The sequence below is a fragment of the Vombatus ursinus genome, unplaced genomic scaffold (assembly GCF_900497805.2).
Source record: "Vombatus ursinus unplaced genomic scaffold, bare-nosed wombat genome assembly UNPS02014773.1, whole genome shotgun sequence".
NCBI lineage: Eukaryota > Metazoa > Chordata > Mammalia > Diprotodontia > Vombatidae > Vombatus > Vombatus ursinus.
In genome coordinates, this window is record NW_020954551.1 from 40,221,246 (window position 1) to 40,235,453 (window position 14,208).

Consider the following 14,208-nt stretch of genomic DNA (forward strand, 5'->3'; position numbering starts at 1 on the left):
GCGCCCAAGGCACAGGGACGCGGAGGCGAGGAGGGTTCGGAGGGTCCGGGCGCGGGAGAGCGCGCGAGCGCGCAGGGCCGCCCAGCTCGGGCACTGACGCCCGGCCCGCAGGCCGGCCCCCTCGCGGCAGCGACGACCAATGGGCCGGCTCGCTGGGGCCGAGCCTCCTCCAAGCCTTCCCCTGCGTTCCCAGGGATAGCCTCCCCGCGGTCATGTGACGGCCATATAGTACTACTCTCGCTCGGCTAAAGGACACATCAGCAGCGCAGGCTGCTGCCCTTGCACGGCCGCCTGCCTCCTCGGCCGCCCGCCTGCCCCCTCGGGCCGCCCGCTTGCCTGCCTCCCTTCGCCCCGCCCGAGCGAGCCAGCTCGCTCTAGTTCAAGGGCACCGGGCCCGGCTGTGCTTCGCTCGCCCGCAAAGTTGCTCATTTCATAGCCTTCAGACGGGATTGGTTTTCTATTTTTTTCCCCTTTTGGGGGGCTGGTGTGTTGTCTTTTTTCCATCCAAAAAGGAGCTCCCTCGGATTCGGAATTGGATTGGTGGAACCTCTCTTTTTTGGGGTGCATCCCCCTGCGCTAGACCCCATTTTGATTCCTCTCCAATCCCTTAAAATTCTCACGGTGCGGAAAGTTCAGGTAGGAAAAGGTGTTGGGGGTGGGGGAAGGGGAGAGGTTGGGATCAAATTAGGGAGACGGACAGCGGATCGGGGGGGGAGGAAGTGAGGGGAATATTAATGGGGACCTGCTTAATTGGAGGGGATATGGGTGCGGAAACCTGCTGGGACGTGTAGCCCTAGAAACCGAGTGTCCGTGTGAGTCTGTGTTTATATCTACATGTATACATTAGCTTCTGGGTCTACGTGTTGATGTGTCCTTGTGTGTCTGCCTCTACGTGTTTGTGTGTCTGAGTGTGTCTCTGTGTTTGTGTGTCTTTGCATGTGTCTGTTATGTGTGTGTCTACCTCGGAGTGTGTCTCTGTTACGTGTCTCTGTTAACGTGTATGTGTCCAGTGTGTCCCTCTGTGAGCTTGTGTCTCTGGGTGACGTGTTGGAGTGGGGCTTCAGGTCTGTGTAGCCCTGGGGGGGGGGTGGTGCGGGACTTGGTCATGCTTATGGTGGGTGGGTAGGATGGGATAGGATCCAACACGAGGGGTCTCAGCCCAGGAAGTCGGGTTGATCCCCAGGATCAGTACAGCCGAGCTAACGACTCTTTCCATGGGAAGCGGTCGACGTGTTTACAGCCATATGGGCCCGGGGCGGGGAAGGAAGATGGCCTTTGAGCTCTGGCCGGTCGGCCCACTGGGAGGTGGGCTTTTGGCGTAAACAAGCCAGGCAAGGCCAAGCGCCTGCCTTACCGGGACGCCCGGTCACTGACCTAGCCCCGCTGGGATTTGGGGTCCGGGCCGGGGCCAGGTGCCTGACCTCCCTGGCAGACCGAGCGTTCTGGTCAGTCGGGACTGGGAGGTTGGGTGCCCACAGCCTGGGCGAGGAAGGAGGCGCTGCGCAGGAATGCGGCCCTGAGCTGTTTGTGTGTCCAGGTTGCGGGGATAGGGATGGGCTCGCTGGGGGCTAGACGGCAGCGACCCCAAGGATCCAAGTGTCCACTTCCCAGGGTCCGTGTTCGGGGCACGGGCTGGGGCGAGAGGAGAACAACTAGAGGAATCCGCTTTTTTTTTTGAGGGGGAGGGAGGGGAGCCCTTCCCGCTAAACTTCTCCAGATGGCAGGCTGGCAGGCGGCCCGCGGATTGGAATCGTGGGGTTGCGGGAACGCCGCAGCTGGGTTGTTTTGGAGAGAAGTGGTTGGGGAGCTAGGGGCTGGAGGGGAACGAGTCAGTGAGTGCAGCTCTCCTCGAGTGTGCTTGGCCGCTAGCTGTTTTGGTTCTGTTGACAGGAGAAGCGGAGAGAGGCAGGGTTACTGTCGGTCATCCTCAGCTCTTTGGGATCAAGGAAAAAAAGAAGGGGGTGGAAGGAAGGGGGGGGGGGTGCTGGACACAGCAACAGCCAGTATTTGGTTATGCGCCATCTCGATCGGAACCATTCAGAGCTTCAGGCCCAGCGCTGAACAAGGTGTAATTGACACATACCGTAGGCATTTCGACATGTTTATTCAGGGAGTGGGAAAGGGAAAAACACACTCACACACACGCACACACACAACCAGCACTCAGGTGCTCTGTAGCAACCTTTAAAAATAACTCGTGTCTCACTGACTGAGAAACGCAGTCCCTCCCTCCCTCCCCCTCCTGCTTCCCCCCTCCCCCTCCTGCTTCCCCCCTCCCTCGTCCTCCTCTCTCCCAAGCCTTGAATCGCGGGGCACATTCTGTGCGAAACCCATTCAGGCCCGGGACATTAGCATAGAAATGCCTGGAGCCGCCTTGTGCTCTGTGGCTGAATGCCTGGGGGCCCCAGCGAATGCTGGGGCAAAGGGAACGGGCATTCATCTTGCATAATGATGCCCGAGCAGGATCTGTCCCAGAGTGTTTCCAACCCTACTGACAAACAAGGGGTGGCGAAGTTCAAAGGGAGCCCTGGGCTGTTTGAGCCCCTCCCTTCTCTGCCTCCAAATCGTCCTCTCTTTCCCAGCCTCTAGTAAAGGGGATCCCCGAGCCCTGAGAACCCCTGGAAGAAGCCTGAACACCCCGTTCCAGCCCCGACGTGGGATTAGGAATCCAACACTAGCTTGATTGGACCTTCCCTTCCAGCCCTCATCCAAGAAGGCTGAAATGTATTTCTTCTTATAATGCAATTTCTAAAAGGACCAGTCATGGCTTATGATGGACAAACGGTTTGGTGAAGATCCTGGGAAGGAAGTGCCCCTAGTGTTTTGGGTAGGCTGTGATGTGTGGGTCCTAAAAAGATTCTGACCCATCACCCCCCCCAAAAAAGGGGGGGAAAAGGTTTATTTACAGTTGTGGAAGGCTTCTGATTACTCAAGAAACCAGGCAGCAGGCCAGTTTTCTGAAGGGTGAGATGTTGCTGAAATGTAGGTGCTAATGCTGTGGGACCTACTGTGCTTTTTGGCGTCTGGGACCAAAGCTGATTAGAGACTCTTATTTTATAAGGAAATTAGACTCCTTCCTCCCTTCGCCCCCCCTGAATTTTCCTGTGAACCTAATGGTAAGCTTTGGCTTGAGCTACTCTGATTATAAATTCCTCCTTCCATACAGGTCCAGTCCCTCAACATCTCCTCATCTACTGACTCCCCTCTCCCCACCCCACCCGCACCCCATAACCTTGTCTTGCCTGAAGGAATGATTAGGGAAAGTTTTGGGATTATGCCTTGGCTAGGAAAGAGACTGGGGTTGGTGGAAAGAGAGGAGGCCTGAATGCCAAGAGACCTAGGTCTGCAAGTCTAGGCTTTGCTGTGGGCAAGTAACCCCTCTGAACCTGTTTTCTCCTCTATAAAAGGGGGACTGAACTAGAGAATCACTGGGGTCCCTTCCCTAGAAGGATATGTAGCAACTCCCCTACCTGTCTCCTGGCACAAACTCCAAACTATAAAAGTTGAATCTAAGCAAGTAATTTGTGTTTCCTTTTAAATGGAGAAAAGTCTTCCACCTCCTAATGGATTTCCCGTTGCTTTAGTCTCCCCCGTAATACAATAGTCTGCCTTGCATTCTGTGACACCACCGTGATCTGCAATTTCCCTTTTCAGCTTGGCATTCCCCTATTCACAAACTGACAATTGTCCCCACCACTTCAAACCTGAACTCTTTAGGCGGGTATCCAAGGGCCGATCTGCCTCTCCAAATTTCACTCTTGTTCTTCCCTGGCAAATCCAGAACTGAACACTCATTGATCGACTTCCTCCAGCAGTGTTTTTTCCCCTCCTCCTTTCTATCTTGAGTCCTACAAAGCCCAGTTCCAGTCTCACTTCCTCAGGGAACACTTTCTTGTATCAAATCACAGAATGTTAGAACCAGGAGGATCCTGCCTTAGAACACAGGATGTTATTGGTGGAAGGAGCTTTAGCACATAGGAAGTCACAGCTGAAAGAGATCTTAGAAGTCATTTTAGACTTAGAAGTCATTCTGTAACAGAATGGAAGGAGGCTTTACAGAGGGATAAAGGCAAGGGGTTAACCCAGATGCGTTTTATGGATTCCCTTTGGACTCAGTGATGCTAGGGTAAGTGACTTGCCCAAAGTCACACAGAAAGTTCATGACTTCTATGAGGACTAAAACTTAGGTGTGCTGGCTCCTATTCTACAAGTCATTTAACTATAGAGCTTCTCTTTCAGTGAAGAGTAAATGGTTTTCCCTTCTGGTTCACCCAGTGCTGGTTGATCTTTACAATATATTTGACATTGTATCATGTTCTGTCACATATTATTTACGGTCATATATATGTTGTCATAATTCATGGATCAAGATCAGGAAGATGCCTCACAGGTATCTTTCCATTTTACAGATCTGGAAACTGAGCCCAGACAAGTTTCTGTCTCCAGGCCTTTGCTTGGGAATGGTCAGGCACATCACCTCCCCTTCTTGGCTTCTCTGACTTCCTTTAAGACTCAGAACACATCCCCACTCCTACAACGTGCCCTTGTCCATTCCCCAGCTACTAGTGCCTGTCCTTTCCATGTTACCTTTTATTTCTTCAGTTGTTTTTCACCTATGTCTGACTCTTTGCGACCCCATTTGGGGTTTTCTTGGCAAAGATACTGGAATGGTTTGCCATTTCCTTCTCCAGCTCATTTTACAGATGAGGTCACTTAAGGGTTAAGTGACTTGCCCAGGGTCACAGAGCTAGTAAGTTTCAGAGGTCAGGTCTTCCTGACCCAGGCACACTGTGCCACCTAGCTGCCCACCTTCTATCTACTTTGCATACATCTTGTATATACCTAGTTATTACAATGCTTGTTCTTTAAGGAGGGGGACTCTTTTTACCTTTCTTTCTAATAAATACTTATTGATATACCACCCGAGGTCACACAGGTAAGTAAGCATTTGAGGTAGGATTTGAACCGGGTCCTTCAGAGTCAGTACTCTTCTACTGTGCTATGAAGATGACAATCTCTTCTCTTTTCTCTCATGCCATCTGATGCTCAGGACCTGGCAAGCACATGGTAGGTAAATGATAGGTGAATTTCAGGAAAAATGTAATCAGTCTTCATTTCATTTGTCCTACACGTTCAAGTGTTCCTAGTATTGTTACTGAGCCAATGAGCTTCATAGACACAAGAGCTTGGTGTGGTGTCATGGTTGACCTGCTCTTCGAAGATCTTAGGAACGTGGATGGGATTAAGAACCGAATGAGATTGTAGAGATCATCTATTCTCACCTCATTAATTTTCAGAGAAGGAAACCAAGGCTAAGAAAGGTTAAATAGACTTGCTTGAGATTTGAATGTAGGTTTTTAAACCCGAGCCCACCCCACTCCATTGGCCCATGGGCCAACAAGAGGGCTATTTATTTATCGTTAGCTTTTGTTTTTATACCAATCCTTCTTTGCAAGGGATCCACCTCTTTTTTAAAGATTGATTAAAAGAATATGTTTTCAACGCACTTTCAACGCCCACTGGGCCACACAGAGTATTTTACGACTTTAAGGTCAAGACTTTAAAATGTGACAGCTGCCCAGTGTGGTGACATTACCTAGAGACTGTGATGGAGCCCAAGGACAGTAACAAGAAAGTTCTCCGAAGGCTTTGCTCCTTTCCAATTCCCGTTTCTGTGAGTGTCATGGACCTGAACAAAACAAAACAAAGCAACTCTCAACTTTTGTTGAGGCTTTTTTTTTTTAAAGCCTGTATATTGTGTATATTGTTTCCGTCTGCCAACTGATTAAATTGTTCTTGGACCCTGACATCTCATTACAGCCAACACCAGAGTTTTGTGGACAGGTAGAGTCATTCTAGTAATTCAATTGAATATGCAGGTCTTTCTTGAATAGCTGAGACTTTTTAGGCCCTGGGATCTAGTACCTAGGTTCAAATCCCATCACTTAGCGTACCATGGATCAATGGAAAGAAGCCTTTGAAGTCTGAGGCAATTCTTGCCCTTCCTTTTATCACATGTGCGTCTTTGAGTAAATCACCTTACCCACTGGACCTCAGTTTCCTCCTCTGTAACATGAGGAGATTGAACTAGATTAGGGCTTCTTAAACTTTTTCCACTCTCTACCGAGCTTCTTAAACTGTTTAAACTCAATTTAAGACTGGTTTAAACTAGATGACTTTTAAGATCTCAATTTTCATCCTGTTTTGTCTGAGTAAATGATCTCTCTGGGCCAAGCTAGTTATAAATCCTCTTAGTATTACCTTATGTTCAGTCCTATCTCTTTTCTAGGTATGTCAGAGATTTGGGAGTTAACCCAAGACATAGTCATCCGTGTGCATCAAATTCTGATCATTTTACCTTTTAAGTTGAGGTTGGTTGTGGTGGTGCAAGGGGGAGGTTAATAGCAATTAACCCATTATCAATATGAGCAAATTGAGATGCAGGGAGTTTAAATGCCTTGCCCATGTCAGTCATCATTATCATCATTATCATCATAAAAGGGATAGGAATTTTGAATAATAGAATGCCAGAGGTAGACAGAACCTTAGAGGCAGATAGGTAAACTAAACCTGGGAGATTAAGTGAATTTTCCACAGTCATGCAGCTAATTGGTGGGAGATCCAGTACTGGAAACCCAGTTTCTAAGTCTGAAAGGATAGATGAGATTGGATAGGCAAAATGAATAAGAAAGAGCATGTGTTATAGTTGATGGTGTAGCAACTTGGAAGTTGGTCTGTCCTGTGTCTGAATCACACTTGCTAGTTGTGTGACCCCTGGGGAGGTATTTTATTAAGCCTGTGTCTATAAAGCAGAGGTGATAATTCCTGCCCTGCCTACTCCATGGGATAGTCATGAGAAGAAGGCTTTGTAGATTTTAATGCTCTACATCCGTGACGGTTGTGATGAGAGGTACTGGGACATACTGGATAAGAGACTGTATTTGGAGTCAGAGATCCTGCATTGGAAGTCTATCCTGGCTTAGATCTGGATGACCTTGGACAAGTCTGGTTAACTTTTCTAGGCCTCTGTTTCCACACATGTAAGATGAGAGATTTGCCCTAGGTGACCTCAGAGGTGTCTTCTCACTCCAATGCTATGAACACAGCCATGTAGGCTCACTTCAGCTCTTCATTCTAGTCACCTACAATTAGACTACGTAGGATCTAACTGTGATGGCTTTGAATGAAACCGTGTCTGTGGTCCCTTCTCACTCAAGCATTCTGTGTTCTAAGGCCCTATCTAGCTGACATTTTATGTTCTGTGGTCCCTTCCAGCCCTGACATTCTGTGTTCTAACCTAGTTCTCCCGGTTCTTAACAATTTCTGTTCTAAGATCCTCCCTGGCTCTGACAATCTGTGATTTGGGGTCTTTCTTTGTAAATTGGAAAACATTAACTTTGAAGAGGAACAAGATGGCAGGAAGGCCTGGTCTGGGTCCTTGTAAGTGGGAGGTAGCCCCAGATTCCATTCTGTACATATTTCATATTGGTCACGGGGGTTGCCACTGAGACAATTACAAATACTTTTGAGTTGTCCTCGGGGGAAGAGGACTTGCTTCTATCTCACCCAGAGATAAATTCTAGAGAACTAGTGGGACCTTATAGCAGTTCTAACAAGTGACTCTTTGATAGCTCTTTAGGTTTTAGAAATTGCTTTCCTTACAGTAGCCCCACTGGATTGTGCTGCTTTCTTTACAGTAGCCCTCCTGGATTGTATAGCTATTATCACCCTCATTTTAAGGTGGAAGAAACTAGAGATGAGAAGTGACTTACCCAAGGTCACACAGTTATTCACTATTAGAACTCAAGTGTAAGTCTCTTGATTCCTGGTCCAGGGTTCTTTCCACTATGTGTGGGCCTAGATCTTCCATTGGTCTCCTTTGGAAACAATTCATTAGGATGCTTGTTAAGACTGATGAAGGGGGCTTTGTCACTTTCCATCGTACAGCACAAACTTCATGTGCGTGCAGCCAAAGTCAGGTAACCTTAGAAGCTTTGGCCACAGATGAAATGCATTCCCGTTTCCCCTCCTCCCCTCCCCCCCATTCTAGCCTTGATAAACAAGACAGCTGCAATGCTTTTGAAGGGGCAAAGTTCCTCTGAGAAATAGCACTTCTGACCAAGCTGGTTCTTGTTGACTCTGTAAAGAGGGGAGAAAAGCCAGTCCAGTGTCAGGCCACCAGCAAAATGGCAGTCAGTGGGAGGGAGTGTGGCCCTGGTCGATAATGGGTTACTATAGGATACTAGAATGGTCATAATGGGTTGGAACAGGAAGGGACCCTTCAGATCATCCAGTGCCACCTTTTCTGTATTCTGGACCCTGTTGATAGTCTGGGTAAGCCTCTTCTCCGAATGACATTTTTAAATACATAGAATAAAATACATGGAATTACAAAGGAAATCAATTTTATGGAAATGCAGTTACCGAAATACATATATAAGAACGTGAGTTTACAGATCCCAAGTTAAGAGCCCTTGAATTCTAGTCCAGCCCTCTTATTCTTCAGAAGAGGTATGTGTGGTCCAGAGAAAGAGTTTTGCTTAAGGTTAGTGACCTTCGTGGGGTCAGAACCTAGGCTTCAGGACTTTCAGACTTCAGCTTCTTCCTCTATGTTATGCTAATTCCCATTGGGAAGGTACCTCATTTGTGAGGTTGATGCCAGCGTGGTCTTGCCAATGCCTTTTTGTCTTGCCTTTTTGCTTCCTTGCTGAGGATACCATGAAGATTCCTGCATTCCCTAGGACTGGCCTTGCAGGCATGAAATCTATGATTTATGTACATAGATGCCTCCATGATCCTCAGTCAGGTAGAATACCTGGTCTACCAGGATGTCCCTTTCCCCTGGCCATTTTGAATGACAGTGTATTCTGCATATTCATTGTACCTTTCCTGGAGAATTCTGGGAAGGAGCCCTTGTCTGCAACCCAATGGGCCCAGAGTTGTGAAATGCTTTTGGAAAGGGTTCTTTTGCAAACAGGTGGTGCAATCTTGGAAAATGCTTAGGCAGACACAATTCACCAGTGACAGAGCTCTAGCCGAGCGTGTGGCAATGTTTGAGCTCCCAGCCTGCCTTCTCCGACTGGGCTTGCTAGAGTGAGCACTTCGAACTACAGCCTGACTCTTCTGCCTCTCTGTCCCTTCTCTGCAGGTTTTCATCTGACCTTGAGACCTTGTGGTATATGCTGGTGGGCATCCCGGAAGCATTGTTCTAGGAATGGTGGATCACTTGCTCCCGGTGGGGGAGTCTTTCTCAACCACCAAGTTCCCCATTGGTTACCTGGGGGACATGCCGGCTGGCGGGCGGGCATACCACATGCTGCCCTCTCCATTGTCAGAAGATGACAGTGACTCCTCGAGCTTCTGCTCCTGCTCCAGCCCTGACTCACAGGTCCTAGGCTCCAGCTATGGGAGCACATCGAGCATTGAGGGCCAGGACAGCATCTTAGACTACCTGCTGTCCCAGGCAACACTGGGGGGCAGCCCTGTGGCCTGGTGGGACTGGCGGCGGTGCCAGCCTATGGTGAAAGAGGAACATTTCCGGTTCCCAGACCCAGAAGACATGGGGCCGTTCCAGCCCACCTTGGAGGAGATTGAGGAGTTCTTGGAGGAAAACATGGAGCTGGAGCTCAAGGAAGGGCCTGAGAATGGGACCAAGGACCTTCGGGTTTGCAACCAGCTCTCTTCTGGGCAGCATAAAGACCACATCCTGCCTGGGGGCATCTTGAAAGAAAGCAAAACCCCCCAGTCTGGCAGCTCAGCGGAAGGTGCCCACAGTTCAGATAGTCCAACAGCCGCAGAGGGCGGCATCCCCGTCATACTCCAAATCCAACCCCTGCAGATCAAACAAGAGTCAAGCGCGGGTCCCAGTTCGCCAGGCCAGAATTCGGACAACGTTAAAATTGCCCAGCTCCTTGTCAACATCCAGGGGCAGACCTTTGCGCTGGTGCCACAGATCGTCCAGTCCTCCAACTTGAACTTGCCTTCCAAATTTGTGCGGATTGCCCCAGTCCCCATCGCGGCCAAGCCCATTGGGCCAGGTGGCATGGTGCCAGGCCCCACAGGGATCCTGGTAGGCCAGAAGTTTCCAAAGAACCCAGCGGCGGAACTCATTAAAATGCACAAATGTACTTTCCCTGGCTGTACCAAGATGTATACCAAGAGCAGCCACCTTAAGGCCCACCTGCGGAGGCACACAGGCGAGAAGCCTTTTGCCTGCACGTGGCCTGGGTGTGGTTGGAGGTCAGTATCCTAGGGTGGCATGGGTACCATGGCCTATGGTGAGGTGGGCCTGTTATTCCAGTCCAGTTATGGCCTAGCACACAAGGGCTGTGCTTTTCCCAAAAATAGGACACTGTAGAGTAAGGCTGCCCATTGGTTTCATTCAGTTCCCCCTCTCCAAAAGAGAAGGGTGGAGCATGGAGGGGAGAATCTCAAAGCCAAGTGGGACCACCCTCCAGCAATTGGCACAAGACACATAGAGCTATAGCTATATGTACGTGGGTTTCTGCCGCACCAATTTCCAAAGCAAGAGACCAACTGATTTCCAGTTTCCTAACAACTAGGTGAGGCTTGCTGTGGCTTACTATGTGTTTGTGCTCACCTTAGTCTGATTGCAGTAGGAGTTTGTTCTGTGGAGAACCGAGGGGGACACCTTAGGGAACTGGGGGACGAAAGGATAAGGACACCCTGGAAATGAACAGCCTGGCTGGAACTACATGCCAAAGGTCAAATGACTGGTGTAGATTCTGAGTGGGTTAGGAGTTCAGAAGATGGAGAGGTCAGAGGATCGTAGAGAGTGGGAAGGGGCGTTAGAAGTCACCTAATCTAACCCCTCATTTTTAGGCAGGCAAGGAAACCAGTCCCCAGAGAGGTTAGGTGACTTGCCTAAGGTTAACAAAGATCAGAGGCAGGGTTTGAACCCAGGCCTTCTCCCCTCAGAGCTAATGTTCTTCACCCTGGACTTGCTCCCTGGGCTGGGCTAATCAAAGAAGGCTTCATGGAAGAGGTGGGAACAGGTTGAGTGGTTGGCCAAGACTCTGGGTGTTCTCCCTGTCCCGGAGGGAAGGTCACTGGGTCTCAGGAGCTGAAGAGAGTCTCCCTATGTGACCTCCAGACCTCTTACATGAAAGGCCTGTGATAACTGATCATCCCCAACTTGTCCACAGGTAGTAACACAGGCCACTCCTTGCCATACTGGAATCAGTCAGCATGCTGGAGCAGGGCCCTTGCTGGGAGGGAATTGAACTTTTTGTAGGGAGGGACACTAAAGAAATTTTAAGCATACCTAAAGGGTTAGGCTCATCTAGTCAAACCTCCTTTCATTTTACAGAATAGGAAACTGAGGTCTGGGAAAGGGAAGCGAATTTCCCAGTGGCATAGCCAGGACTAGAGTTCAGCTATCTTCAGGCCTATTTCAGTCTTCAGCATTTATCATGCCAGCCGGGGCTGTGAGCCATGCCGGGCCCAACCTCACTCAGTAGCAGCCAGCTTTCCCGACTTGGAATATTGTGGGGCCTGTCTTGGTGGTTGGGCTTGGAAGAGCTTGTGATTGTGTGCTGAGGAGGGAGAGGTATTTTTCCCACCCTCCAGACATCTGCATTCCAGGGTCCTCAGCCCACTAGTAGCAGCAGGCAGAGCAGGCCTCTGCCTTTTCCAGAAGTTCATCATCCTCTGCAGGACTTAACGGCATCATGCAGTCCCAAAGCCCACGTTCTTTCTTGGTGTAGGTCATGCCATAGGAATTTCTAGCCTGTAAGAACTGTTGGCATTCCAGGCCTTTGCTCTGTGTGTGTGTGTGTGTGTATGTGTGTATTTGGGGGGGAGTGTGTAAATCATTTTCTCTTTGTTAAGAACATGGTTGTCCTTCAATTCTTGGAAATAGTAACCCTCTGGGGTCCTCAATGGAATTTGTGATAGTGTTGAACCTTTGGATGGAAAGGGGTATGTATGTATGTATGTGTGTGTGTGTGTGTGTGTGTGTGTGTGTGTGTGCCCGTGCTAAATTGTTAAAAGTCAGAAGCAGTAATAAACCTCTACAGCCTGCCCTGAGGGAGAACACTTATGCTGAAATGAAGACTCAGCCCGTTTCCATTTAGGGCACACATTTGGCCCAAAGAGGTGGAACTTTTAAAAAACAATGTCTTTGATTATAAAGGCCCTTTCTGAATGATTACACTTACCCATGACCTTCTGCCACTTCCCTGTAAGCTACTGGTTTAGCAGAGATCAGGAATGGCTGTTTTCCAAATTCCCTGGGGACAGAATGCAAGAGAGTTGGAGAAGAATCTCTAGCGATCTGGCCTGCCGTGCTGCCTCACCTCCCCCCTACTCTTCCCCTAGTGTGGGGGTGAGTGTATTGCAGAGATCTGAATCTCACACTTCCAGTCTAATCCTGGAATGGGCAGAGCTCTAAGGGAACTTTGAGATCTTCTGGTCCTGGCACATCATTCACTCGTTAGGAAAACAGGTGGAGAGAGAGGAAGTGATCTGTTCAAGGTCACACAGTTTGTTAATGGCAGAGCTGCAACCAGAATCCAGGTCTTCTCCTTATTGTCCTATCACCACCCTTCAACCCCAAGTTAGGCTTTTTGGTGTGCATACACCGCTTCCCTCCTGCAGCAAGTCAACAAAGAGCAGTGAACCCAGTGAGGGTGGTTGTATGCTTTATTCCTACCTTGACCTTTTGGAGAGACAGGATCTAGATCATAGATAGGAGACCTTAAAGGCCATCCAGTCCAATGCTTTCCTTTTGTCAATGAGGAAGCAGGCCTAGAGCGGTTATGTGACTTGTACAAACAGTAACGGGTAGAGCCAAGGTTTGAACTCAGATCCTGACTCCCAATCCAATGCTTCACTGCACCACTTTAGCATCCTCACCTACAGGAGTTATTTGTGTTCAAATGTCTCCTCTTGAATTCCTCTTTTTACTGTGGCTTCAGATCTGACAGTGAGGGTTTGGGATTTGGCAGAACGAGCTTTGTCCTTCCAGTAATATGGCTCCAGTGACACATGTTATTACTTGCTCGTTTGAATTAGTGTTCGTTTGGAAAGGTGTTTATTGCCCATAGGAATTTGACCTGTGTTTAGGGTACACTGCCACCAGGTGGTGCCTCGGTCATGACCTTGTGATTCAAGGAACCCACTTGTTTCTTCGTAGGCATGGTTAACTTAGAGATATGGTTAAGTGTGTCTTTATTTAAGTTTCAGGTATGACTATAAAATCAGAGGTTTTCAAGCTTTTGGTAAAAAGGAACCACTTTACCTAAAATCCCTGAGATCAAGCAGGAAAATGGAATACGTAGATACAAAATTTAACCCTATCCCTTTGAGGAAATCATCCCCCACTGGTGACATCCAATAATAATAATAACTAATATTTTTATAACACTTTATGAAGTGCTTTTCATGCTTTTTTCTCAAAACAGTTTTTGGAGGGAGATAGGCATTAGCTCCATTTTACAGAAAGCAAACTGAGTCTCAGAAATGTGAAGTGTCTTCTCCAAGATGGCCCAAAATGTTAGGAGAGCCAGGACTTGACCCTAAGTCTTCAGATTCCAAATCTAGGGCTCTGTCCAGTACATGACTTTTGCCTGAGGGAGCATGGACATGAACCCAGTGTGGTTGGATCCTCCAGCTTCTCCTTCCTGAGGAATGCTGGATAATAAAGTTTGTGCTGCCAATGAAGATTGAGGCACTTGTCTAGATTGTTTTCACAGAGGTTGTACTGAAGAAAGAATTGTTTTCAGCCTTCACCACTTGACAGCTGTGAGCTGGGCAGTCAGCACCAAGGTGAAACTCATCATCAGATCTAGGATTAGACCAATCCCTGGTCTAACCCTGGCTAACTGTGGGCAAGTCACTTAACCTTTAGGCCTCAGTTTCCTTATCTATAAAATGAGCTGGTTGGTTTAGCTATTCTTTATGACCCTTTCCAGCTCTCTTGTGGTATTCTGTAAGTTAAAGGGGTCAGATTAAGGAAACCCTTTCGTATAGCTAGAACTGTCCAGAAATAGAATAAATCTCTTTGTGAGGTAGCAAGTTTCATTTCATTGGAATTGTTAAGGCAGAATGGGATGGTGCCATGTTGGGGGTGCCATAGTGAGATTCTTGTATTAGAGGTCAGGACCGAATGATGCCTCCTCAAATTGGGAGGTGGTTATCCTTCTTTATGAATGCTCAGGACCATTGATGTCTCCTCAAACTAGGAGG

General features: G+C 48.4%; 1 protein-coding gene across 1 annotated transcript in view; it reads left to right on the forward strand.

The window, feature by feature from the left end:
- Nucleotides 1–339: 339 nt before the first annotated feature.
- KLF15 (Kruppel like factor 15) overlaps nt 340–14,208 on the forward strand; it is a 24,668-nt gene continuing 10,799 nt past the window's right edge. The window contains exons 1-2 of the mRNA XM_027863882.1: nt 340–636; nt 9,149–10,239. Coding sequence (XP_027719683.1) covers nt 9,215–10,239 — 1,025 coding nt within the window. The 5' untranslated portion in view covers nt 340–636; nt 9,149–9,214. The remainder of the gene's footprint in view (nt 637–9,148; nt 10,240–14,208) is intronic.